This window comes from Muscardinus avellanarius (genome assembly GCF_963383645.1).
Source record: "Muscardinus avellanarius genome assembly, chromosome: 2".
Classification (NCBI taxonomy): Eukaryota; Metazoa; Chordata; class Mammalia; order Rodentia; family Gliridae; genus Muscardinus; species Muscardinus avellanarius.
Genome location: NC_137787.1, coordinates 187,283,156 through 187,310,884, shown reverse-complemented (window position 1 = coordinate 187,310,884; position 27,729 = coordinate 187,283,156). Strand labels below are relative to the sequence as shown.

Below are 27,729 nucleotides of genomic sequence, written 5' to 3'. Positions count from 1 at the left end.
TTCCAGGAACCCCAGTACCACCATTAAAAAATAAAGTCAGAGACACAGTAAAGATACTCCAGCAAAATACAAGATATATTCCTCAAAGAAGAGAAAGTAGCTCAGCTTAGGAAATGTATACATTGTTAATCAAAAAAGAAAAGCTTTGGCTTACCCATATAAAGGATCTAGGAGTCTTGGCATTGGTGATTCAGGTGATACGGTGTTAAAGCTTTCTCCTTATCTTAGTTCTACTATTTCTGTGCCTTGTTTTCAGGGAGGCTTTTAAAGATGAAAGTTCACTGTCTCCAGTAGGAGAAAGTTGCCTCTTTCCAGATTATACCAGCAGCAAAAGTCCTGAGACTGACCCATTAGTCCTGTATAGCCCTGTGTCCCAAAATGAACTAACCACTGTGACTCTGAATGGCCACACCTGGGTCAGATTCCCACCTCTGGAGCCATAGGAAGGCCTGTCCCACCAGAATGTCACAGAATAAAATTGGAGGACTAATGGCTCTTCCAAAATATGAAGGGGAAAAGATGCTAGGTGGGAAAAATTGAATGCAGTCTGCTGTAGATCCACATTCTAGAGAACTTTGAAAGTCTGTTTTAGAGATTTGAACTTAAATTATGGTGGTGAATCCCTGATTATTTTGATCAAAGATAAAAAATCTAAACTTTAAGCCAAGTAGATTCAAGAACCTACACAGATTTTGTTATGTCAGTCAAAAGCATGACCATCATTTGAGTTTTGCCCACTTTAGGCTTTGCTTTTTTTTTGGTAGTACTGGGGCTTGAACCCAGGGGCATTCTGCCATAGAGATCCTTGAGGCATAGCTACACACTTCTGTGTTCTAGTTCTTCCTCCCTTATGAACCTGCTTGAAGTTTCAGTACATTTGATATTGCCATGGCAAGCGTAACTCATTCTTGGTTCTCAAAGCAACTTTTGTAACTCACAACAATTCAAAGATGTTACCCTATTAACAGAAACAAATTAATTACATTTTATAAGTAAAAGCACATAACATTTTAAGTGATATTCTCATATATTTAATATTAATAACTCATAATTCTTAGGATAAGAGTTTGCTGAAAGTCAGTAACTACTCAGGTTCAAAGGCATTCATATTTTTATTATTTCTCAAATTTAGTATTTTATTTAGGCAGATAAAATTTGCAAATATATATTAAGAAGCTCAACTACTACTTTTTTATTTCAAGTTTCACAAGAAGGCTACGTAGAAGCGACAAAATGGAAAAAGATATTCTCAACATTTTCTCAGTTGCTTCTGGCCATTTGTATGAGCGCTTTTTAAGGTATGTGTATTTCTCATCTAATATTTTGAAAAAGTAATACACTTCTGTTGTTTAGGGTTCAAAGAGAACGAAGGAATATATAGTGAAAAGAAATTTCAACCTCTTGCTTCCTTGATATAGTTCGCTTTCCCTAAGAAACCAATAGAATTATTTTTGTATCCTACCAAATACATATCTAGATAAGCAAATATATTTTTCCTTTTTTAGCTTTTTTACACAAATAGCAAACTGTACCTTGCTCTGCACCTTGCTGTCTTCATTTTCTTAGTTACAATTATGAAGTAAGTGTTCTGCTTAGATACAGTGAAATTTCATGCGTTTGTTTGACTTGGAATAGTGATTTTATTTAGGGCTAGAAAATACATAATGTGCAATAAGATATTGAGAGCATTTATGTGTAGTCACTTTTTACTTTCCAGTGGAGAAATACCTGTTTTATTTTTAAAAACAGGGAAATGGAAGAAAGAGAGCATATTTATAAAGTAGAAAGAAATGCTTTTAGCAGTTTATAGAAGAATCACAAAGAATGTCTCAGAAACATTTGAAGATTAGTGTTGATTTTTTTTTCCTTTTTTGTGGTACTGGTAATGGAGTCCAGAGGCCTTCTACCTCTGGGCTACACCCCAAGACCTATTTTATATTTTATTTGGAAACAGGGTCTCACTAAGTTGCCGAGAGCCTCACTAAGTAGCTGAGGCTGGCTTCAAACCTACGTGATCCTCCTGTCTCAGCCTGTAGTTCAGCTAAATCAGGCTATTTCAGACCAAATTCTTTGTCAGCTAGAACAAACAAAACCCGGGGAATTCAGTTTATATCACATGTGATTTCCATCTTTATACATTACATCTTTGATCAGCCATAATATTTCAGCATCTTTTATTCTTTATAATTCATACCTTTCAATATTAAAACCTTTTAAAAAAGTAGGATGAACTCCTGTTGATGGTAACTTATTTTGAGTTTAACTTTCTTTTATACAGAATTATGATGCTTTCTGTTTTACGTAACACCAAAACACCAGTGAAATTCTGGTTTCTAAAAAATTACCTCTCACCAACGTTTAAAGTAAGTATATTACTCTCTTTTATACAGTGGCTGATGTTTGAGTAGTAAATTCTTCATATCATCATAGGTTTATATAATACTTTTCTTTCTGAATGAGCATTTTGAAATACATATTTACTCAAGTTAATATTTAATTTCAAAACATTGATATTCAAGCCGGGCATGGTGGCTCGCACTTGCAATCCTAGCATTTGAGAGGCTGAAACAGGAGGATCATGGTTTGAGGAAAACCTCAGCTACTTAGGCCCTTTGTAACTCAGTGAGACCCTGTTTCAAATAAAGAAAAAAAAAAATAGGGCTGGGGGTGTAGCTCAGAGGTAGAATGCTCCTGGGTTCCATCCCTAGTATTGCGAAAAAACCTCTTGTGTTTACACAGCATAGTGGTTGTTGGTTTCTGTGGTAGTCTGGACGCAGGCCTCTGTCCTCAGTTCTGATGCAGCAGCACCTCTGCCCTTGGCATGGCCCCACTTGTGCTACACAGTGAGCTCTGTCTCAGCCTCCCCTCAGACCAATCAGATTCCACGAAAGTTAGGGTCTCATCAGCAGCAGCAGTTCAGCAATCTTCTTTTGCTAGATCAAAGTGGTAGTAAAAAAAAAAAAAATGAAAGTAGCCAGTCATGCTTTTATTTCTTAATATTTATAAACATGTTGCTAAATATTCTATCAGCATTATTCATGTGTTCTTCATAATAGTACCATATGGTAAGATAACCAAAGCTAGCCTGCACAGTTGGGATTCCCCTATGGTTTCATAACTCATTACAAGAGCTCACACAACTCAGAAAAAGTGATTTTAAAATTCTCAATTTATTACCACAAAAGGATACCTAAAAAGTCAGGAAAAGAAATAAGTACAAGGGTAGGTAGGGTTCAGGGAGACGTGATGCAATGTGGGGTCTCCAGCTGTCATCACCAAGTGGGACTGTGCAATTCAGAATGTATTTCTCCCAGCAACAGTTAACAGTACTTATGAAATATTGTCAACCAGGGATTTTCACTCAGACTTTGGTATTCCACATTTTTATTAGGATTCAACTATGTAAACACAGTGCACAGCCTGCCTGACTGACCTAATCCTCTAACTGTGCAAAGGGTAAGCTAATGCCTTTTATGGCCCAAGGTCCTCACCATAAATCTCATTGTGATCATAGACCATCTGGCATGACCCAAGGTCCTCAGGGAAGCAGACATTCCAAGGAGTCAGGGCCACACTTCTTTTGTGTGTGTTCAAGATTTACCCTTTATAGCCAGGCCTGAGATGGAATAGCTAATTAGGAACATAGCAGAGATTTTAATCCAAGCATCCTGATTTCAAAGGCTAGATGTTTAATCCTCATGATAGCCTGTCTGTCTTCTATCACCAACAGTGCTTCCTCCTGTGCTCATCTGACAATAGATTTAAAAAAGAAAGAAAAGCAACCCATAAAAATACACAGAAGTTGTACTATTTTGTCACTCCGTTTTTAATATTATCCTACTATACATATACTGGGTGAGAGTCTAAATCCCTCCCCCAGCCTGGGAAACTGCACCTCCTGTCTTCCCGCACAGCTCTGCTAAAATTATACTTCCTTGGGTATTCCGTCTTGACTACACTGTACAAATTACAATCTCCTCAATAGCTAACACTCTTATTTTCTTTCCCTTTTTATTTTTCTCCTGACACTGTCTGCTGTAGATAACTTAGTAACTCATTTATTTTTACCTCCTTACTCTAAACTGTAAGCCAACAGAGGCCACGGCCATCTTCACTGTTGCTGTTCACTGCTGGCCCTAGGGAGCAGAGCAGTGCTGGCCACATACTTTGCATTTAGTCAGTATTTTTTAAGATATATATTTGCTGAATAAAACATATTTTTCTTTTAATTTCTCCTAATGTTTTATTTTGAAAATAACGCAGTGATGCCCAGCAACTGTTGTAGCCATAATTTCAACAGTTCATAGGTAAAATTTATACTTATAAAATGAGAAAAAGAAACCGATCCTTATATTATTTTACATCTCCATTATCTTATAAAAGCACATAAAAATTAAACTATATAACTGTAAATTAGTTATAGGTAATAATTAAAAAAGAAAAAAACAAAGCCTATATCTGCTAACTCGCCTTCTCTGACTTTGCCATCCTCCCTCTGTTTAGAATCTTGAATGAGACTCAGCCAATACTGTACTTCATTAACTTTCTGGTTGAAGAGGGAATAATGTACAGTTATGTACCTCATAATGTCTCTGTCAGCACCAGACCACACCTTTGATAGTGATCCCATAAATTAAAATGCGGCAGGAAAGTCCCAACAGCCGAGTGACATCACAGCGTGTGATGTCATAGCAGTGCTCCACTCACGTGTTCCTGTGATGCTGGTGTAACTGCCGTGTGGCCATCATAGAAAAGTGCACCTGGGACTGCATGAGGGTGGTAGACAGTTAACTAGCTAATGTGTTGACTCTGTTTTTATCATTATTTCAGAGTGTATTCATACTTTTTAAATTAGCTGTAAAAGAGCCTCAGGCAGGTGCTTTATTCAGGGAGGTGTTCAGAAAAGGCATTGTTCTTGTGAGAGAGGGCAGCCTCACTGCCTGTGTACTCCCTGAAGGCCCACTGAGGCGTGGAGGAGGAAGACAGCGACGCTGGTCATCCCGACCTGTGCGTGCCCAGGCTAAAGTATGGCCCTGTGTCTTGGATTTTTACAAAGAAGCTTAAAAGGTTAAAAAATTAATAGAGAAAGGCTTACAGAATAAGAATATAAGAAAAGAAAATATTTTCATACAACTATGTTTGTTTTAAGCTAATTATTACTAGGCAAAAGTCAAGAAGTTTACAAAGTTACAAGTTTACAAAGTAAAAGTGTATAGGAAGCTAAAGCTAATTTATTATTGAAAAAGAAACATTTATAAATTTAATTCAGCTTAAATGTAGTGTTGGTATGTCTGTAGTAATGTCCTAGCCTTCACATTCACTCACCAGCTCACCCAGAGCCACGCCCAGCCTGCAAGCTCCAAGTGTTCTACTCAGCTGTACCCTTAGTTATCTCTTAGACCATGTTGTTATTGTACCTTTTTTACACTTAGATACACAAATGCTTACTACTGTGTTTCAGCTGCTGCAGTATTCAGTATAATAACAGACTGTACAGGTGTTCAGCCTAGGCGCAGTAGGTGGTATTGTGAAGCCCAGGGGCATAGTAGGCTTTACCATCTAGATTTATTTAGGCAACCTTTCGATGTTTGCAAAGTGTTGAATTTCTCAGAACATATTTCTGTTGCTAAGTTAGATATAACTGTTCTAATATAAAGGAAGACACTGAATCAGATACCTGCTATTCAGACAATAACTGCCTCGTGTATTTAACTATTGATTTAAATAGGAATCTCAAGCATGGTGCCTACAGAGAATCTGATTTATCAATTTGTAATTCATTTTGTGTTATTTTTCACACCTCCCTTTTTTCTCTTGTCAAAATTGAACCTGAACTCAGGGGCATTCTACCTCTGAGCTACTCCCACAGCCCAATTTTTTTTTAATTTTTAATGTTGACATGGTCTTGCTAAGTTGCTGAGGCTGGCCTTGAACCTGTGATCTTCCTATCTCAGCCTCCCAAGTACTGCAATTACAAGTGTCCACCACCACGCCAGGCTTATTTTTTATAATGAGTGCATTGTAGTCTCATCATAATGTAGTTGGGATAGGGGCACACAGCACGTGGTGAGCTTATCCCCAGCTCCCTCTCCACTTCTCCCTTCCCCATACATGATCTTTAGATTGACACTGGTCATTTCACATATGCACATAACATGGCTGAAGTGTTCCTTTGTTAACTCTCCTTCCCCAACCCCTCCGAGACCCTCCAGCTGCCCTAGGGCTTCCCCCCATTATCTAAAGTCTGTCTTGTGTCCTAATCCCTCCCTAGCGTCCACATATGAGAACACACGGCCCTGCCCTGCTGTGAGCAGCTAGTCTCACTTAGCATGGTGTTCTCCAGGTAGATCCGTTCTCCTCATTACACACCCTCTTGACATTTGCGTCTCTCTGACCAACCGGTATGCTAGCACATTCCTGAACTGTGACACACGGGCATTTTTGTTTGACCCTACTGTGTTGGACCAGGAAGCAAGGACAGAAGGGACGAGTCCCAACACTCCTGCCCCAGGCGCGACTCCTAACAGCTCCCCACTTCCCAGCAGTGCCACAAACTGACAGCCAAGCCTTTAGCACGTGGGCCTTTGAGGGCACTTCCAGACCACATCATAGGTATAATTCTTAGAAATAGTTATTTACACATTTTTCCAATTGTTTTATAACAATTGACAGTAAACTCTTTTAACTCATTTTTTCCCCCTGTAATACAAATTGCTTTCCCTTCCTTGAGTGAATTGTTTTTGTGTATATACTTTTAGGAAGTAATTCCCCACATGGCTAAGGAATATGGATTTCAATATGAATTGGTCCAATATAAGTGGCCCCGTTGGCTTCATCAGCAGACTGAAAAACAACGAATTATTTGGGGTTACAAGATTCTTTTCCTTGATGTCCTTTTTCCACTTGCAGTAGACAAAATCATTTTTGTTGATGCTGACCAGGTAATAAAACTAACTATTGTTTTTATAGCAATCACTTCTATCTAAATAGAAGGGCTTAATTTATGTTCCTTATGTTCATTTTCTTCATTTCTATCCTATGTAAATATGTAAGACATGTTTGTGATACATGGGTGAAGTGTCTTTAATTTAAAAGTAAACTGTCAAGCTGGGCGTGGTGGCACACACTTGTAATCCCGGAGCTTAGGAGGCTGAGACAGGAGGATCACACATGTTTGAAGCCAGCCTCAGCTACTTAGTGAGGCTCTCAGCAACTCAGTGAGACCCTGTTTCCAAATAAATAGAAAATAGGTCTGGGAGTGTAGCCCGGAGATAGAAAAGCCCCTATGTTCCATCCCCAGTACCACAAAAAAAAAAAAATTAGTAAAATATAAACTGCCATAATTTCAGCAGAAAACTGAAGGTATTTTAAGAAGTATCATTAATTATTTAAGACAGCAATTTTCTCTCTGTAGTAGGTTTTTTTAAATTTGTGAATTAAAAAAATATATCAGTCATACTAAGAGTAGTTGCATGAATTCCTGTGAATACAACTGATATTTATTTTTTAATTAGCTGCTACTTCTTGCAGTAAACATTAATTACACAAAATTATTCTCTGCTATCTTCAGTAGCATTCTTTGACATTCAGCTAATAAATTCTTATACTGTACCACTTAAAAAAATGAATGTCATAAATTTACCCTCTGTCAAACTAAGGTCCTCAAATTTCAAAATTTATATATCTAAAAATTATACCTTTCCCTTTGTTACCTTTGTAATTAATGGTATATATATATATATATATATATATATATATATATATATATTTTTTTTTTTTTTTTTTTTTTTTTTTTTTTTTTTTTGCGGGTCTGGGGATAGAGCCCAGGGACATTCGACCGCCAAGCTACACCCCCTGTCCTATTTTTTTTTTAATTCTTTATTTTGAAACCAGGTCTCACTGAGTTGCAGAGGGCCTCACTAAGTACCTGAGGCTGTCCGCAAACCGCGATCCTCCAGGTCTCAGACTCCCAAATGCTGGGATTACAAGCGTGCGCCACCACGCCCGGCCCTACACACACACACACACACACACACACACACGTATATGTGAAGGACCAGGCCTCAGTAAACTACAAGGGGACAGAGTTAGAAAAGCCAGCTCTGAAATATGAGGAGAGTCCACAGGAGAGTCTGGGAGTGCCTCAGGAGTGGAGGGAAAGAGAAGACTGAAAGGCTGGTCACCTTCAGAGTTGTATTCCCTTTGTAGTCAATAATGGGGGAAAATATTCTTAAAATATACAGAATTTCTGATAGCAATAGCATGGAAATGTAATATATTATAAATTAAATATATAAATTAGAATTTATATACTCAGGACAAAATACCTTATCAAAATAACTGGGAATTATTTAGAATAATCAGGAGATTTTTCTTTATGATTCAAACTAATATTTTTTCAATATATAATGATATCACAAAACTATTTTGAATTTTTCACACATTGAGAAACCAAGTCCCATATATTTGTGTAATATTTAGTTCCTTCCCAAAATATATCTTAGAAGTGATATAATATTCCTACTGGTGAGGAAAACCACTATAATATATATTATGAATATGAATTTCAGGTTTCTGTTAATATTTTAAGAGACAAGAGGAATAACATAAATACTTAGTAAACTCACACCACCTGAAAGCAGTGTGAGGAAAGTGCATTCTCTGTGTCTCCTGAAGCCGGATAATAATGGTTTGGAATTTCCATTAAAAAGGATTGTGTTAGCCGGGCGTGGTGGCACATGCTTGTAATCCCAGCATTCAGGAGGCTGAGACAGGAGGATTGTGGTGTTCGTGGACAGCCTCAGCTACTTAGTGAGGCCCTCTGCAACTCAGTGAGACTCTATTTCAAAATAAAGAATAAAAAATAGCACAGGGGGTGTAGCTCAGAGGTCAAATGCCCCTGGGTTCCATCCCCAAACCTGCAAAAAAAAACAAAAAAGGATTGTGCTATTTCATAGTCTTCATCAGAGACATTTTCTGAATTATTTAGATTGTGAGACATGACCTAAAAGAACTTCGAGACTTTGATCTGGGCGGCGCTCCTTACGGGTATACTCCATTTTGTGATAGCCGCACTGACATGGATGGATATCGTTTCTGGAAAACTGGATACTGGGCATCACATCTTTTGAGAAGGAAATACCATATTAGGTAAGAAAGTTTATACTTTTAGTAAATAGGTAATATATTGAATCACAACGTTTACTTGTCTTAGAAATTATACAGTAATGGTAATTATAGAGTGCTTTTTTCATGCCACTTAATTACATCGTGCTTATTTCATGCCAGCCACTGTTGTAACCCTGCCCACATATTAACTCAAGGTCTTTATGACGGCCTCTGTACCACTGCTGCTACCTATGTTTCACACATGTAGAAGCTGAAGCATTAAGCATTTATGTAACTTGCTGCTTAGGCATGCCTTGCTAGTACAGCAAGTGGAGCCCAGAGTCAACCCCAAGTCATGGGCTCAAGCATATGTTTAGAACTATTGTAGCTGTTTTGAGTTTAGGTTGTCAAATAAAAAAATAAAATGCTGTCTTCAAAGCTGTTAGTCTTTTGCAGGGTCATGAATTTCATGACAGCTCTGTAAACCTTAAGGTGACTCTTAAGAACAAAGGTCCTACCTGAATTGTAATGTTGGACATTGGGAGTAAATTTATTGAAGGACTAATTACTATTAGATCCTAGGATATCTGTAGTTAATTTATTGCTGTCCATAGGTTTCCAGCTTTATTTGGCTTATCATCTTTTTTTAAAAAAGACATTCAACTCCCCCTCCTCAAAAAACTCTACCTCCCTTAAACGACTAAGAGGAATGATGCAGAAACAAATTTGCCTTCGTTTCTGTACTTCTATTTCCATTCCAGTGTCCCTAGGGGGCGGAGTTGCCCACACTGGGGACCTGGGCTAGTGTAGACATTAATGGGAACATACGTTGTCAAGGAGTGTTCAATTTTGCAGCGCCCTATATGTCGTGGATCTCAAGAAGTTCAGGAGAATTGCAGCAGGTGACAGGCTCCGGGGCCAGTACCAAGCTCTCAGCAGAGACCCAAACAGTCTTTCAAACCTAGATCAGGTGAGTAAAGTGTTAATTTAAAAAAAGGCTGCTTCAACTCCCTGCATCAAACTTCAGAATCGTTTATTTTCAGTTTTCAGTTTCTCACGCTTCTGCCTTTTATGCAGACCTCTACTTACACATAATTTTTCACTTCAAGCTCCATATATTTAATATTAATTGTACCGTGCTGATTGAAGGGAGCCAGGCCAAAAGTACATAGATTCTATTTATATAAAATGCAAACCAATCTATAGTGACAAAAAGTAATTTATGTTTGGCTAGAGACTGGATTGTGCAGACGCAGGAAAAACAGAAGAGAAGGATTTAAAAAGGTACCAAAAAAAAAGCTCATTGAGAGCAGTGGATATATTTGGTGACCTTGACTACATGATGCTTTCACAGAAATGTACATATACGAAGCCTTTTAAATGTATGTAGTTAAAGCCAGGCGTGGTGGCGCCCGCTTGTAATCCCAGCACTCGGGAGGCTGAGACAGGAGGATCATGGTTTGAGGCCAGCCTCAGCTACTTAGTGAGGCCCTCTGCAACTCAGTGAGACCCCGTTTCAAATTAAAGAATAAAAAATAGGGCAGGGGTTGTAGCTTGGAGGTCGAATGCCCTGGGTTCTATCCCCAGACCCGCAAATAAACAAATATGTGTAGTTAAGCCGGGTGGGCATGGTGGCACACGCTTGTAATTCCAGCACTTGGGAGACTGAGACAGGAGGATCGTGCAGGTTCGAAGCCAGCCTCAGCTGCTTAGTGAGGCTCTCAACAACTTCGTGAGACCCTGTTTCCAAATAAAGTATAAAATAGGTCTGGGAGTATAGCCCAGAGGTAGAAAAACCCCTGTTTTCCACCCCTAGTACCACTAAATAAATAAATAAATAAATAAATAAATAAATAAATAAATACATGTAGTCAATACTGTTGCAACGTTAGACATATATAATGGAATAGATCAAAAGTCAGAAATAAACATATATTTATAGTCATTTAGTTTTTGACAAGCATACCAAGATAATTTAATGTGGAAAGAAAAATATTTTAAACAAATATGCTAGGACAGAATATGTCCACATACAAAGATTGAGGTTGGACTCCTACCACATATCATATATAAACATAAGCTCTAAAGACCTAAACACAAGAACTTAAACTATAAATTCTTAGGAGAAAACATAGGTATAATTCTCTGTGACTTTAAACTAGGTATTGATTTCTTAGATATGAAACTAAAAGCACAAGCAATAAAATAAAAATAGATAAATTGGACAGCATAAAAATTATTTAAAAAAGCTCACAGAATGGAATAAATATTTGCAAATTATATATCTGACTTGTATAAGAGACTTGTATCCAAAATATAGAGAACTCTTGCAACTTCATAACAAAAATGTAAATAACCAATATAAAAGTAGTACAGGGTTTAGGTAGACATTATTCCTAAGAAGATAAACAAAAGGTTAATAAACACACAAAAATATCATTAAGTTCTTAAAAGGTCATTAAATTCTTAAAGTTCTTTAAGCCTGGTGTGGTAGCGCATACTTGTTAATCCCAGCATTTGGGAGGCTGAGACAGGAGAATGGTGGTTCTAGTACAGCATAGGTACTTAGGGAGGCGCTTCACAACTCAGTGAGACCCTGTTTCAAAATAAAGAATAAAAAATAGGGCTAAGAACTATGGATCAATGTGGAGATTCGTTAGAAAACTGGGAATGGACCCACCATATGATCCAGCTCTACCACTCCTGGGTATTTTTCCAAAGGGGTTGAAATCAGAGAACTACAGTAACATATGCATACCTATGTTCATAGCAGCACGATTCCTAATAGCCAAAATATGGAACCAACCCAGGTCCCCATCAACAGATGAATGGATTTCAAAATTATGCGAAATACACACAATAGAATTCTATTCAGCTATAAAGAATAACAAAATCACGGCATTCACAAGAAGATGGAAAGTCCTGGAGAGCATCATGTTAAGTAAGATCAGGCAAGCACAGAAAGAAAAGGGGCATATATTTTCTCTAATATGCCCAAACCAGGGAGCATTGGGGATAGTAGAGGGACTCCAGATAAGGGAAGGGAAATCTCAGCAAAGTTTGAATGAAGGATAGGCGAGGTAGAAGGCCGAACTTGACTAATGGAGGAACTACATCCGAACATGTGTAAAAGAATGAATATAGCATGGTTACCCTGGACACTCATTGCTGGGGCGGGGGGAGATGGCATCAAGCACAGTTTAAATGTATACCATTTATTTTCAATAAAAAGGATCAGAATTCAAAAAAATAAAAATTAAGAAAAAAATAAAACAGGGCTAGGGGATGTAGCTCGAAGGTAGAATGGTTCCCTGGGTTCCTACCCCAGTACCACACACACAAAAAAAAAAGTTCTTAAAGTTCTTAAAAGTGCCTTAAGTTCTTAAAAGTTCTCAAAACTAATCTCTTAAAAGGCCATTAAGAACTGCAGATCAAAACTACAATGAGATGCCACTTCATAATCAGAGAAAAGATGAACAATGACAAGAGCAAACGAAGATATAAAGTAATTAGAATCCTGACTGGAATGTTAAGTAGTGCAGACAGTATGGAAAACAGTTGGGAAGGTCTGCATGAAGTCAACACAGAGCTGCCATATGAGCCAGCGATTCTAAGTATATACCCAAGAGTGCAGAAAACATGTCCAAGCAGAAACTTGTACACAAACACTTAGAGCAGCATTATTCATAGACAAAAAATGGAAACAGCCCAAATGTTAATCATTTGGTGAATGGATAAATAAAATGTATATTCATACAGTGGAATATTATTTGGACTTAAAAAGAGTTCAAGTACAGACATGTCACAACAAGGATGGGCCTTAAAAACATGTGATAAGTGAAAAAAGCCAGACACAAAAGTATGATTTCATTTGTGTGTTATTTCCAGACAAACCTATATATAGAGAGAGAAAGTCAATTTTTAGTTACACAAGTTGGAGGGGTAGATATAAGAATTGAGTGTATGAAATAATTATACAAGAAAGAAAACAGAATGGACCCATAACTGTCTGACAGAATTAAGGTTTCTCTTAAGATTCGTGTGTGTGTGTGTGTGTGTGTGTGTGTGTGTGTGTGTGTGTGTTATGCTGAGGATAGAACCCAGGGGTATTCTACCTCCAAGCTACACCCCCCAGCCCAACTTTTTATCCTTTATTTTGATAAAAGGTCTTTCTGAGTTTGCGGAGGGCCTCACTAAATAGTTGAGGCCGTCCACAAACCGCGATCCTCCTGTCTCAGCCTCCCAAATGCTGGGATTACAAACATGTGCCACCACGCCCGGCTAAGAGTCTTGTTCTTGAGGTTAATGAAAGGGAGTGTGTGTGTGGATGTGTTTCTCCAGCCATGTTGAGTTGCCGTGGTGGTGACTCACAGGTGAATGTGCAGAGATGTAAGTGTAACCAAGACTTTGTCAAGAAAGTACAGTCAGTGAGACAAGAGTAAGGCAATTGAGAGGATGTTTAAGGAAATAACTATAAGCAAGTGAAGACTTTGAGGGTTGAGGGACAGTGAAATATTAGTAGTATTAGTGGATTGGAGATCCCATGAAATCACAAGATACTGAGATTTGAGTATTCAGTAGAATGACCTGAAAAGGTCAAAGTGGGGCTTTGAAATTGAAATTATTTAAGATTTGATCTTGGATATAATCATGGAATTAAATGACTGAGATAAGATGATAGACCAGGTTATTTAGTGAAGAGACTCCAAGGAACTAGGGGTGTCAGAAATAAAAATTAGGCTTGTATTTGTTTTAATAATATACTTTACTTTTCAGAACAGTAGTAGGTTTATAGAAAAGAAAATGGACCCAAAGTACAAAGAACTCCCATATTTGGGGTCAGTTGGTTCTGCTCCGCTGCTGTTTCTCTGTTCCTTGACATAATTGCTGTCTTGGTCACTTGTAGTCTTTAAAGTTAAGACTCTGAGTCCAGTGTCAGCTCTAACTTTATTCTTCATCATCAGCATTGTGTCAGTTATTGTAAGTCTTTTTCTTTTCCATATAAAATTTAGAATTAGTTGATAAAATAATCTGCTGGTGCTTGGGGATTATATGGAGACACTATAGATTGACCTGAGAATAACTGAAATTTTGACAATATTCTTCCTACCCATGAACATGGTCCATTTGTTTTGGTCCATTCTTTGATTTCTTTCATCAGAATTTTATAGTTTTCCAGCCAGGCATGGTGGCGCACGCCTGTAATACCAGCATTTGGGAGGCTGAGACAGGAGGATCGTGGTTCGCGGTTCACAGACAGCCTCAGCTACTTAGGCCCTGTTTCAAAATAAAGAATAAAAAATAGGTCTAGGGGTGTTGCCCGGAGGTAGAAGGCCCCTGGTTCCTTATCCAGTATTGGAAAGAAAAAAAAAAAAAAGAACGTGTCTCACTAGATTGACATTTAAATAAATTTCTCTATTTTGTTGCTAATGTAAATGGTATTGTGGGTTTTTTATTTTCAACCTCGGTTCATTGTTAGTGTCTATAAAAGCAATTTTTGTATATTAACCATATCTTATAACCTTGCTATAATTGCTTATTAGTTTCAGGGGTTTCTTTTTTCCTTGATGCTTGGGGTTTTCTGCATAAACAATCCTTTGCATGCAGACCAACAACACTTTCATTCCTTCTTTCCAATCTGTATACCTTCTATTTCCTTTTCTTGTCTTATTTCTAGGACTTCCTATATGATGTTCAATAGGAGTGTTGAAAGACAAACCCTAAGGTTATGTATCTTAAAGCTTATAAAAAACAGGTAAACAAGTCCCCAGCATGCCCCCTGGGGAGAGGAAAGAAGCTCCTGGCTCAGGAATGTAAACCTCTCCTCAATGCATGGCCCTGCAACCCCTGCAGCAGACAAAGAGCATCTCTGGCAAAGATGTCTCTCAATCTCCCCAGCATTCTCTATCTTTGACTTTCGGGCTTATTTGTCAAACATTCTTGAACCTACATGCAATCTTTCTAAAAATCCCTGAGCATGCAAAAATATAGAACTCTTCACAGAGCATTGTTGCCAGGAGAGAGACAAAAGGTCGCCTCAGAATCTGGAGCATGTAGCCTGGCATGGTGGCACATGCCTGAGTCTTAGTACTTGGGAGGCTGAGATGATAGAAGGATCGCAGGTTCGAGGCGAGTGTCAACAACTTAACAAGCCCCTGTCCCAAAAGAAAAAGAGAAAAAGAGGCTGGGTATAACTCAGTGTTCAAGCCCCCTCCCACGGTGTCCCCATGTTCAGTTCATCTCCCGTAACACACACACACACACACACACACACACACACACAGTCTGGAGAATGCAGTGGTGACCAACACGAATGGTAGTAGCCAACACCGCAGCTGGCCACGGCATGTGAGGTGCTAGGGCTGCCCACTTGGGGGAGATGGGCGATGGGTTCTAGGCCTCCTTTCCCTTGGAGTCTAACAGTGAAGCTAGTGCATGAGTTAATTCATGACATGACAGATTATTGGGTCAGAGTGTGTACTTAAAGCTTAAAATATATGGAGATACCTCAAATTTGCATGCTTTTATGTTTGCGATCTGAATGATTTCTTACTTCAACATTTTTTCTTTGGACCCTAATTTCTGTACCTCTGTGTCTATTTTTTTTTTTTTCCTGTAGGATCTTCCCAATAATATGATTTACCAAGTTGCCATTAAGTCTCTTCCTCAAGACTGGCTGTGGTGTGAAACCTGGTGTGATGATGAATCCAAACAGAGAGCCAAGACAATAGACCTGGTAAAAAAAAATAGTCTGTACTTCACTTGTGTATGGAGTGTTTGGAGATGTTCACAGAGAAATATTTTCTCTTTCACAAATGGAATGGCACATGCAAAACCTCACTTGTCTCTGCTCAGTCCTCTACACTTTTCTGAGGCTGGCGAGTAGAAGGCTCGCTCGTTAGAGGGCAGCTCCCAGGACCATGCTCAGCTCTGTAACTCTCAAGTACGCAGGGCGCTGTGGGTTATTTCTGTGAAAGCATAAGGGCAAAGCAAAGTCAGCAAGGAGAAGGCAGGTGCAAGATGCCAAGAGTCCGCTCTGTCTAGTCACACAGGACAGGCTCAGTTCTGCAAACAGATACTCCAAAGCATGTAAGAAGCAATGCCCACCAAGGAAGCTTGTTGCAACCCAGTGCCCTGGAATTTCACGAGGGACTGGTTACCACTTGAGCTCCGTCTGCCTATGGCATCGTGACTCGGGGACCATGCCCTGTCCTCCTGTCACTTCATCCTGTCTTCACCTGGAGCTGCTCCTTCCAGCCACCTGCCGCATGTGGCGTGGAGCACTTAAAATGGTATTTGTATGAATTGAGATGTGCTGTAAGATTTGAAATACAGTAGATTTTGAAGACTTAGTACAATAAAAAGAATGTTAAAATATTTCATTATGGGTTGATGACTGGCACACTCCCATAACCTATGTACTTGGGAGGCTGTGGATAGGAAGATTATAGAAGATTATGGAAGGATAAGAAGATTATGTTTAAAAATAAAAAATAGGAGCCCAGCGTGGTGGCGCACACTTATGATCCCAGCATTTGGGAGGCTGAGACAGGAGGATCTGGGTTCTTAGCCAGCCTCAGCTATGTAGTGAGAGGCCCTTGCAACTCAATGAGACCCTATTTCAAAATAAATAAAAAACAGAGCTGGGGGTGTAGTTCGGAGGTAGTATGTCCCTGGGTTCAATCCCTAGTACCACAAAAAAGAAAGGAAGGAAGGAAGGGGTGGGGGGGAATCAGGGCTGGGAGTGTAGCTTGGAGATAGAATATCCCTGGATTCATTCTTGAATACCAAGAAAAAAAACTTATTACTACTTTTTGTATTGATTGCATGTTAACTAGTAACATTAGGTCAAAGTATATGATTAAAGTTTATTTTATGTATTCCTTTTACATTTTATAAAATTCCATACATGGTTTCCAGCATCTCTCTCGGAGAATGTTGAATCTGGAGGAAGAGACACAGGAGTGTGAGCGCGTGTCCTGGACCTAGAGACCAGGCCTCTTGGCAGGGGTCAGCCTGTGTGCACACCTCAGTGTCAGAGGAGCTGAGAAGCTTCATTCCCGGATGGACTGTTACCCCTGGCAACAGTGCTACACAGGAGGAGGGAGAACAAAAAAATGTTGTTGCTCATCCAAACCATCTCTCTGTCAGAAGCATTTAACATGCCAGGCGTGGTGGCGCACGCTTGTACTTCTGGCTTTAGGGAGGCTGAGATTGGAGGATCGTGGTCGAGGACAGTCTCAGCTATTTAGTGAGGCTCTTTCAAACTCAGACCCTGTTTCAAAATAAAGAATAAAATACAGGGCTAAGGGTGTCGCTCAGAAGTAGAATGCCCCTGGGTTCAATCCCTAGTACTGCCAACAAAAAGAAATAAAATGGAGGAACATGCTATCCTCGGCCAGCCTCTTGGCAGAAAAGGGATCGCAGAAAAACCCCGAGGTAATGGCCTAAGTGAGGAAAAGAGCATAATTAATGGCATCAAAGGCAGTAGTGAAGTCTTTGAACGTCATGCTCTGTCTCGACTCTCCCTGCCAGTCCAGGTTTGTCCATCTTGGCAATTGAAGCTAGATGGTGGGGGACGGGGCAGGTCTGTTCATTGCGGGGTATTTAGCAGCATCATGACCACTACCCCCGGATGGCAGTAGCACCCACCCCCTCACTGTCCGGGCACGGAGAGCTCCAGATCATACCAAAGCTCTCCAGGGCACATCATTACCCTGGTAGAGCCACTGATGAAGCTCATAGCACCAAGAAAACACACAGAACAGGGAAGGAGGGAGGGAGGGTAGGAAGAGAAAAAATTATTTTTAGAGTTTCTGACACAATTAAAAAGACAGGAGCCGGGCGTGGTGGCGCACACTTGTAATCCCAGCGCTTGGGAGGCGGAGACAGGAGGATCGCATAGGTTCGAAGCCAGCCTCGCTAGCTTAAGAGACCCTCTTTCCAAATAAAAAAAAATATATAAATATAGGTCTGGGAGTGTAGCCCGGAGGTTCCATCCCCAGTACTACAAAAAAAAAAAAAAAAGACAGGAAAATAGTTCGACAATCTTCACTTTATAGAACATGCTGCCTACAAAGTTACCTTGTGTGAAGATCCTGTTTTCCATTTAATTTATGAATATGTCACTAAAGGGGGGGTCACAATGGAATTAACTGAAAATGCTTGACAAGGAGAGGTGCATGGCTCCTGACTAAGAGCCTTCCTCTAAGGCAGTAAGAGAAAAGCAAATTGGAAAGTCCCTTAAAAGCGAGCTTCGAAACACTTTGTGCATCGATGCTTTGTAAATAGCCTGCAAAAATAAACAGCCTTCCTGACCTGGTGAAGGTTCCGCGCTTCTGTCCCTTCTGTCTCGGTATTGGCAGCTGCGTCCTTTACGTCACTCAGGCCGAGGGCACGGCAGCGATGACTGCTGGTCGTCTCCGTCGCGCCCGACTTCTCAGCTCAGATCAGAAACCCTGTCAGCTATGCCAGCACATGCATCCAGCATCAGATCCGTATCAATCTTTTCCTCTAATTTTTGCCTTTTAATCTTTGATTTCCCAATAAACTCTATAGTGAGACCAAGTAGTTTAAATTGATCATATATTGGTATACCTTAGTTTCTTGTGCAAAGAAACTAAGACATGGCCCTGCCCCAACCCCCGCCCCCCCCCCACACACAATGCTGTTGTGTCAGATCTTCCAGAGTGTGAAGTTGGAACCATGGGGACAGAGGTTCCACTTTTGCTGGTTTTCTGTGTGCCTCTACAGTGAACTAGTCTGCCGTGTTCTTTTGTAGAACAGGAAAGTCATTCAGTCAGATCATTGCACACAATTGTGCAGAATTTTTGGACATCTCACAAACCACCAAACCTTCAATATTTTTAAACTTTACTTATATTAAGCAATTATATGAGTTGTGATTTGTAATTTCGCTAATCCTCTTCATATTAAACTTCCAGTGCTTCAGGTAACTTGGGAGGGCTCTGCTTTTTATGAAATGGGTTTGTTTGCCCTAGTGACACAGCAGTGCCCGCAATATGCCCTTTGTATTTGCTGAAGCGTAGTTTTGTACTAACAATTTTTTTTAACTTACAGTGTAACAATCCCAAAACAAAAGAACCCAAACTGAAAGCTGCTGCCAGGATTGTCCCAGAATGGGTGGAATACGATACAGAGATCCGACAACTATTAGATCAGCTCGAAAGTAAGAAGGAAAGTGCAAGTAAGTGACCACCTTGCCGCAATGTCTGAACCACAGCTCGCATTAATGAGATTGCATGAGGCTACAGACTCATTTCCTAGTGAAGTTATCAAATGATAGAATTTATTAACAAAGTCTGTGGCATTATTAAGATTTTTATTCTTTTGTAGACTGAGCTTTTAAATTAAAAACACGGGAAGACAGCTGGGTGTGGTGGTGCACACTTGTAATCCCAGAATTTGGGAGGCTGAGATTGGAGGATCATGGCTCTCGGAGAGCCTCGGCTACGTAGTGAGACCCTTTGCAACTCACCGAGACCCTGTTTCAAAATAAAAAATAAAAATTAGGGCTGGGGGTGTAGCTTGGAGATAGAATGTCCCTGGGTTCCATCTCCAGTACTGCAAAAACAATAAAACACAGAAAGAGAAAGTGCTCTCAAGGATAGAGCTTCACCCATATGTTTACATAGATAGCAGTGTAACAGTAGCCTCCTGGCAGAAGTGAGAAACAAAAGCATGCCGTGCAGATGCTGAACTTGCCAGACACAAGACCAAGGGGCCCTGAAGCTGTAAGAGCTCACTCAAAGAATCGCTTAGTGTCTTCTGATTAACCTCATATGAGTTGTGTTTCTGGTTCCAGGATCCTTCCTCTTGGTTTGGAGAGTGACTTTGAATTAAATTTGCTTCCATTTCCTATATTTAAAAGGCTGCAGTCAACACTGGGCATGGTGGCGCACGCTTGTAATCCCCGCGCTTGGGAGGCGGATACAGGAGGATTGCGCAGGTTCGAAGCCAGCCGGGCTGGCTTAAGAGACCCTGTTTCCAAAAATAACATAGGTCTGAGAGTGTAGCCCGGAGGTAGAAGGGCTTCCAGGAACCCCAGTACCACCACAAAAAAAAAAAAAAAAAAAAAATGCTGCAGTCACTGTAACATTTCTTTGCCTTCCATACACACCTGTAGTCTTTGTGTGTGTTGAGGAATTTGTTCATTTCATCTTAGGTCAGACAAATGGTTACCATCTAGTTGTTCATAATAGCCTCTTAAAATTCTTTTGATTTTTGTAAAGTGTGTATTAATGTCCCCACTCTTCTAATTTTTAGCAGTTTGAATCTTTTCTCTTTTCTTAATCAGTCTAGCTAAAGGTTTGTCAATTTTCAATCATTATCAAGAACCACCATTCATTTTTGTTGGTTTTCTCTATTTTTTTTTTATTTTCTGCTTATTTACTTTGTGATGCTGATGATTGGGAACCCAAGGCCCTGTACATGGTAGACAAGCAGTCTGTTGCTGAGTCATACTCCCCAGCCCTGTTTATTTGTAAATACATTTTATAGGTGCATTATAATTGTGTCATGATGAGGTTCAGATTGATACAAACATCATGCACTTGGCACCTGGTGTGTCTCCCTCCAGGTGCCACGCCCTGTGTGCTTGTGAGACGGTAGTGATGGACACTTTCCTATGAACATAGCATTACTTGGTGTTTCCTTTATAGCCTCCTTTCCCCTCCCCAGTGCCTTCCTCTATTCTACAGGCCTGTCTCCTCATTCACCTGAAGTCCCTTTTGCTTCCTATTTCTGCTCTGACATATTTTTTCTCTTTGTGGCTGAGTAGAATTCCTCTGTGTGTACAAACCACATTTTCTTTATCAGTTCATCTGTTGACAGGCACCTAGGTTGGCTCCATAATTTAGCTTTTGTGGATTGTGCTGCTACAAACATGGGTATGCATGTATCACTGAGGTATTCTGACTTTAATTCTTTTGGAAAGACTTTGAGGAGTAAGACTCTGACTCAAAATAAAGAATAAAAAAATAGGGCCGGGGGTATAGCTTGGAGCTAGAAATGCCCCTGGGTTTCATCACCAGTACTGCAAAAGAAAAAGAAAAAGAGAAAGAGAAAGAAAGAAAGAAAGAAAGAAAGAAAGAAAGAAAGGAAGGAAGGAAGGAAGGAAGGAAGGAAGGAAGGAAGGAAAGGAAAGAAAAGAAAGAGAGAGGGAGGGAAGAAACTTGGCATCGGTGTTCATGAAAAATATTAATCTATGATTTTCTTTCTTCGAGGTATCTTTATCCAGTTCTGGTATTAAAGTGATAATGGCTTTGGAGAATGAGTTTAGAAGTGTTCCACCTCTTTATATTCCATGAAATAATTTGAGGAGCATTGGGCTTAGTTCTTTTTTAAAGGTCATGTACAATTCAGTTGGGAATCATCTGGTCCTGGACTTCTTTGTGGAAGCCTCTTGAAGGCTCTTTATCACTGCTTCAGTCTCTGCTTGTTATTGTTCTGTTTAGATTTTCTACATCCTTTTGATTCAATTTTGGTAGGTTGTATGTATCTAGAAATTTGTTGATTTCTTCAAGGTTTTCCAGCTTATTGGAGTTTTCAGTTTTAAAAATACTTCCTAATGATCCTCTGGACTTCCATGCTATCTGTGGTGATATCTTTTTCATTTCTTATTTCACTCTTGTGGATTAGTTCTCTCTTTAGTTTGGTTGGCTAAGGATTTGTCAGTCTTGTTTATCTTCTCAAAACTTATTTGGAGCTGGAAGAGGGAGGTTTTTGCTTGTGTGTTTTTGATCATTTGTATTGTTTTTCTATTCCCTATTCCATTGATTTCTGCTCTGGTTTTAATATTCCCAGCCTTCTACTGGCTTTGGAGTTAGTTTTCTCCTATTTGTCTAGGGCCATGAGATATATCAGTGGGTTATTTATTAGGAACCTTTCTTTCTGGTTTTTTGTTTGTTTGTTCCTTTGTTTTAATTTGGGCACTTAATGCCATAAATTTTCCTCTTAAAATGCCCATCATAGTGTCTTAGAGATATTTTTTTTTTTTTTTGGTAGTACTGGGGATGGAACCCAGGGGCCTCCTAGGCATTCTACCTCCAAGCTAAAACCCCAGCCCTATTTTTTATTATTCAAGACAGGGTCTCACTGAGTTGTAAAGGGCCTCACGAAGTAGCTAAGGCTGTCAATGAACCACAGTCCTCTCTCAGCCTCCCAATTACAGGCGTGCGCCACCACGCCCAGCCCCAGACCTATTTTTTATATTTTGTTTGGAATAGGGTGTCTTTAAGTTGCTGAGAGCCTCACTCAGTTGCTCAGGTTGACTTCAGACCTGCGAGATTCTCCTGTCTCAGCCTCCCCAGCACTGGGATTACAAGAATGTACCACCACACCTGGCTGTGTCCTAGAGATTTTGATAAGTTGTATCCCTTTTCCATTTAATGCTAGGAATTTTTAAATTTCTAACCTTATTTCTTCTATGATCCAGTCCTCATTCAAAAGTGTATCTTTCAATACATTTTTTTTCTCTTTTATTTTTTTATTATTTTTTTTATTGGTGCACTGTATTCATACGTCATAGTAGGATACATACTTTTGTAGACATACATGCACACTTTTCCCAGTCAACCCCCACCCAATCACCACCCCATTCTCTCCCTATCCCTCCCTCCCATGCTTGGCTTAGTAGTTGACATCTAGTATTATAGCAATTTATCAAAAATTAAAAATGATAATCTCACATAACAGTTTCATTTGTCTGATACCAAGCTTTTGATGACTTAAAGATAACATTTCAATATTTCTTTTTGCTTTCTTTCTTACCAGAGAATATTTTTTTCTATTTTTTAGGTGAAACTATCATATATTTATATATTTATTTTTCAGAAAAAAATCTATCCTAATATGGAATATGAATTCTAGATACCCAAAACGATCTTGAAAAAGAACAAAGCTAGCAGATATATATTTTCTGATTTCAAACCATATAAAGCTACAATAATTGAAACAGTGTAGTACTATTCTAAAGGCAGATATATAAACCATTGGAGTTAAATAAAAGCCTAGAGCTAAATTCTTCCCTATATTGTCAAGTTATTTTTGACAAGGTTTCCACGAACATTTGGTGGTGGAAATAATAATCTTTTAACTAAATATTGTTAAAAAATAATAATTACATGGAAAAGAATAAAATTGGACCCTTACCTAATCCCATATACAAATATTAACTCAAAATAGATAATAGACCTAAATACAAATCTTAAGACTATAAACTTTTAGGAGAAAATCTGGGTCATAAAACCTCACAACATTGAAATTGGCAGTGATTTCTTGGTTATGATTTCAATGGCACAGGCAACAGAAGAGTATACAAACTCCCTAAAAAAATATATATTGTATATCCAAAGACAATGTAAACAGAGTTAACAGTTACTAATAGAATGGGATAAAATATTTCCAATTGCTATATCTGAAGGTATATTAATATTCCAACTAGAAATCCTAAAAATTAACAACAATAAAGGCAAACAATACCATTTAGAGATAGGTAAAAGACTAACATAAGTAATGAATCTCCACAGATAACCAATCTTAATTGTCTGTTGGATGGAAACTCTTGTTTCTCTGGTTCTGGTGTGTGTTACCTATTTCTTCTTTGTAGTTAATCTCTTTGAGTATTTTCTCTAGTGCTGGTTTTGAAGACATAAATTCCTTCAGTTTCTGTTTGTCATGGACGCTTCTTATTTCTCCATCTAATTTGATAGAAAGTTTTGCTGGGTAGGAAATTTTTGGCTGGAAGTTGTTTTCTTTCAGAGTTTGGAATATGTTACTCCAAGCCCTTCTGGCTCTCATAAATTGGTTTGGGAAGTCTGGAGTGATTCTAATTGGTTTGCCTCTGAATGTCACTTGGCCCTTTGTTTTTGTTGCCTTTAAGATTCTCTGCTTGGCTTCCACATTGGTCATTTTGACAATTATGTGGCGTGGGGATCCTCTTCTCCGATCCTGTCTAAAGGGAGTTCTATAAGTTTCCTGGACCTTTGTATCAACCTCTTGCTCTATGTTTGGAAAATTTTCTGCTATTACTTCTTTGAAGAGATTGTTGATCCCTTTGGTTTCACTTTCTTTTCCCTCCTCTATTCCAATTATTCTTAGGTTAGCTCTCTTAAAATGGGCCCATATTTCTTCAATATCAGATTCCTGCTGTTGGATATTTTTTTCTAGATTAGAAAATATGAGTTCATTTTTGGATTGCTCATCTTCTAAGAGCGAGATTCTGTTCTCCTTGTGTTCTAATCGGTTGTTTGTGCTTTGAATTGAGGCCTTTACTTCATTAATTGCATCCTTTATCTCTTTTTGGCTCTCTCTGAGTTCTTTTCGAAGCACCTCTATTATTTCTACAGTTATTTTCCTGATTTGATCTTCTAGAAATCTCTGATTTTCAGTTTTATCGGGTTCTGATGTTGTGGGGTTGTGGGCATTAATTGCTCCAGTATTATTCCTCTTTCCCATGATTTCGGAAGTTTGTGCCTTCTCTGGGTTCTTCCCTTGGGTCACTATGACTTCCCTTAAGGTGTTCTGGATCTCGAGTCAGTAGTATCTCGGACCCCACTACTCCTTTACTGGGTTTTATCACAGAGTCTCCAACCCAGAGAGTCGATAGAGGCTGCTTTAGACTGTGGGGGGTGCCAGGTTGGGCGTTCTCCTATGGTGTGATATCTCTGCCACCGCCCCTCCCCCACTGGGTCAAGTCCCAGGGAGTACAGTACTGGGATTTCTCCTCTGTGGCCTGCAATTTGACTCACTGTTCTTGAGTACGCAGATGTAGCTGTACTGGCCTCGATGAATTCGCTGCTGCTGCCACCGGTGACAATATGGCGCTGCTGCTACGCCCTCGGCTATGGGGCTGGCGTTTTTCTTCTTGATTTTGATTTCTACTCTGAATCCCTGCAGCGTGTGCTGAGCTTGGCCACTGGGAGCTTTAGGTGCTCTCTGCGCGGAGAAATCCCGCCTAGCTGTTCCACAGTGGCTCACCTCGGCTTGCTGTAGCCGTCCCGTGAATTCGCCGGTGCCTCCGGCAGTATGGCGCTGCTGCTGCGTCTGCCACGTCCTCGGGCGCGAAGCCGGTGTATCTCCTCTGTGGCTCTGTTCTCAGTCCGCTTTCTCTCTGGAGCCTGGTGATTTTTTGTTTCACTGGTGATGGTGTTTTCTGGCTATGAAAGGCGCTGATTTTGTGGTAATGGAGATTTGTTGTTAGCGGGGCTCTTAAGCCCCGCTTTTCTCGGTCGCCATCTTCCCGGAAGTCTCAATACATTTATTTATAATTCCTCTGAACCTTCGTTTTGATGTCTACTTTCAGTTCATTTTGATGAAAAATGCAAGGAATTATATAATTTTTTAAAATTTGCTGATTTTTGCTTTGTGGCCTAGAATATGGTCTATTTTGAAGAAACTTCCATGTAGTTGAGAAGCATTCAGGTCTTGTTGGGTGAAATATTCTATAAATAATATTTTTTAGGTCTAAATAGTCTTTACTGATTTTTTTTTTGTCTGGGTGACCATCTGTTGGTGAGAGAGATATGTTGAAGTTTTCCAGTATTATTATATCGGGGTCTGAGACTTAATGTCAGTTAGTGTTGTTTTGTGTAAGTATGCTGATGTTCCGGGCATAAATGTTTACTATCATTATACCTTCCTGTTAGGTTGTTCTCGTTACCAGTAAAAAGTGGCCCTCTTTGTCACTTCTGATAAACTGCTTAAAATATGCTTAGTCAGGTATGAACGTCTTTCTTTCAGTCTCCACTTTCATGGAATATCTTTTCCTATCTTTTAACCTTTACTCTGTGAATATATTTGCTATAAAGTAAGTTTCTTACAAGCAGCATATAGATGAATTTTTATTTTTAATCCGCTTTGCCAGTCTGTGTATTTTAATTGAGGACTATTTACAATCATTGTTACTTTAAAGAGGTGATTTTTATTTCTTGTCACTTTGAGTTGTATTTTCTATTCAATACAATATTAGTTCTCTTTTACTTAGTTGCTTATCAGATAGATTTTGTCTCTTCTCTAGCTTTGCAGTTTGGTTTTTTTTTTTTTTCTATGTGTGTTTTTAAAAAGTCTTTTCTCTACTGCTGGGTTAATAGTTGTGAATTCTTTTAGTTTCTACTTATATTGGAAGATTTTTATCTGTCAATTTTGAAAGATAGCACTGCTGAAAATAGCCGTCTTGGTTGGAAGCTATAACTTTCAAGCAATACATCATTCCAAGCCCTTCTGACTTTAAGAATTTGGGTTGAAGAAATCTTAGTAGCACAATGAAAAAAAGTCTAAGGCCAAAGAGAGACATGAACCTTTAAACATACAAGCAGACAAAGCTTAGGTGATGCAATGAAAGTAGAGGAAAATTTTTAGATGTAAACACATTAAAATAAAGAATAAAGATAGTGGATTGAAGAAACCTTCCTTTTTCTATTAACTCTTTCCAGAATTCTAAGTAGTTGACTTTTTTTTTTTTTTTTTTTTGTGGTACTGGGGTTCCTGGAAGCTCTTCTACCTCTGGCTATATTCCCACGGGCTACACTCCCAGACCTATTTTTATACTTTTTTATGTGGAAACAGGGTCTCTTAAGCCAGCATGGCTGGCTTCGAACCTGCGTGATCCTCCTGTCTCTGCCTCCCAACTGCGGGGATTACGAGCGTGCGCCACCACGCCCGGCTTAAAGTCATCATCTTAAGCAAAGTTCTGTACGCAGTAAACAATAGCAGAAGCTCCCTTTTCCCCTCTCTAGATCCCCTGGTGACCACCACTGTACATTCCGACTGTGCATTTGACTTCTCATGTATAAACGCAGTCACGCAGCATTAGTCCTTTTGTGGCTGTTTAATTTCATTAGCCGTGTCCTCGGGTTCATTCATACTGTAAAATGGGGCAGTATTTCCTTCTGTTCTGAGGAATTTGGTTTTTCCTGTTGTTCTGGGAGTTTGGCCCCACAGCCTCACACTGCTAGACACCTGCTAGGCACCTGCTAGGCATGCACTTTCCTACTGAGCTACATCTCCAGCCCTCCGTCCATCTTAAAAGATTGAGTAATACTCCATTGTCACGTCGCATTCTGTGTATCCATCCGGTCATCAGTAGACATTTGTGTTGCTTCTGCTTTTAGCTATCATGCATGATGATGCAGAGAAAGACTCTCTTCAGTTTCTGTTAAGATTTACACAGAAGCAGGATTGCTGACTCTTAGAGTAATTCTACGTTTAAATTTTGATGAACCTCCATACTGCTTTCCATAGTGGTTGCCACATTTATGACCCTACCAACATTGTACAAGTGTTCCAGATCATCCACATCCTCACCAGGACTTGTTATTCTCTGGGTTTGGTGGTGGTTGTTGTTGCTGTTGTTGTTGTTGTTGTTGTTGTTGTTGTTGTTGTTGTTTTTAGTTGCCTTCCTAAATGGGTATGAGGTGAAATTTTTTTTATTTTGAAGATTTAATGGTGTTGAATATGCCATCTTTTTTTTTTTATTTATTTTTGCAGTACTGAGATCAGACCCAAGGGCATGATACCACAAATCTACATCCTCCGCTTTTCATATTTTTTTTGGAGACAAGGTCGGGCTTAGTTGGCTGGATGGCCTCCGGGGTATGATCC

The 27,729-nt window shown here is 39.4% G+C and overlaps 1 protein-coding gene across 1 annotated transcript in view; it reads left to right on the top strand.

Annotated features, from left to right (window-relative positions):
* The window catches only part of UGGT2 (UDP-glucose glycoprotein glucosyltransferase 2), a gene marked incomplete at both ends in the record, with an annotated part of 131,674 nt that extends 104,733 nt beyond the window's left edge, over nt 1-26,941 (top strand). The window contains 8 exons of the mRNA XM_080689494.1: nt 1,203-1,298; nt 2,279-2,363; nt 6,759-6,941; nt 8,990-9,150; nt 9,964-10,078; nt 15,728-15,844; nt 19,189-19,315; nt 26,865-26,941. Of these exons, the coding sequence (XP_080545620.1) occupies nt 1,203-1,298; nt 2,279-2,363; nt 6,759-6,941; nt 8,990-9,150; nt 9,964-10,078; nt 15,728-15,844; nt 19,189-19,315; nt 26,865-26,941 (961 nt within the window). The remainder of the gene's footprint in view (nt 1-1,202; nt 1,299-2,278; nt 2,364-6,758; nt 6,942-8,989; nt 9,151-9,963; nt 10,079-15,727; nt 15,845-19,188; nt 19,316-26,864) is intronic.
* Between the last annotated feature and the right edge of the window lie 788 nt (nt 26,942-27,729).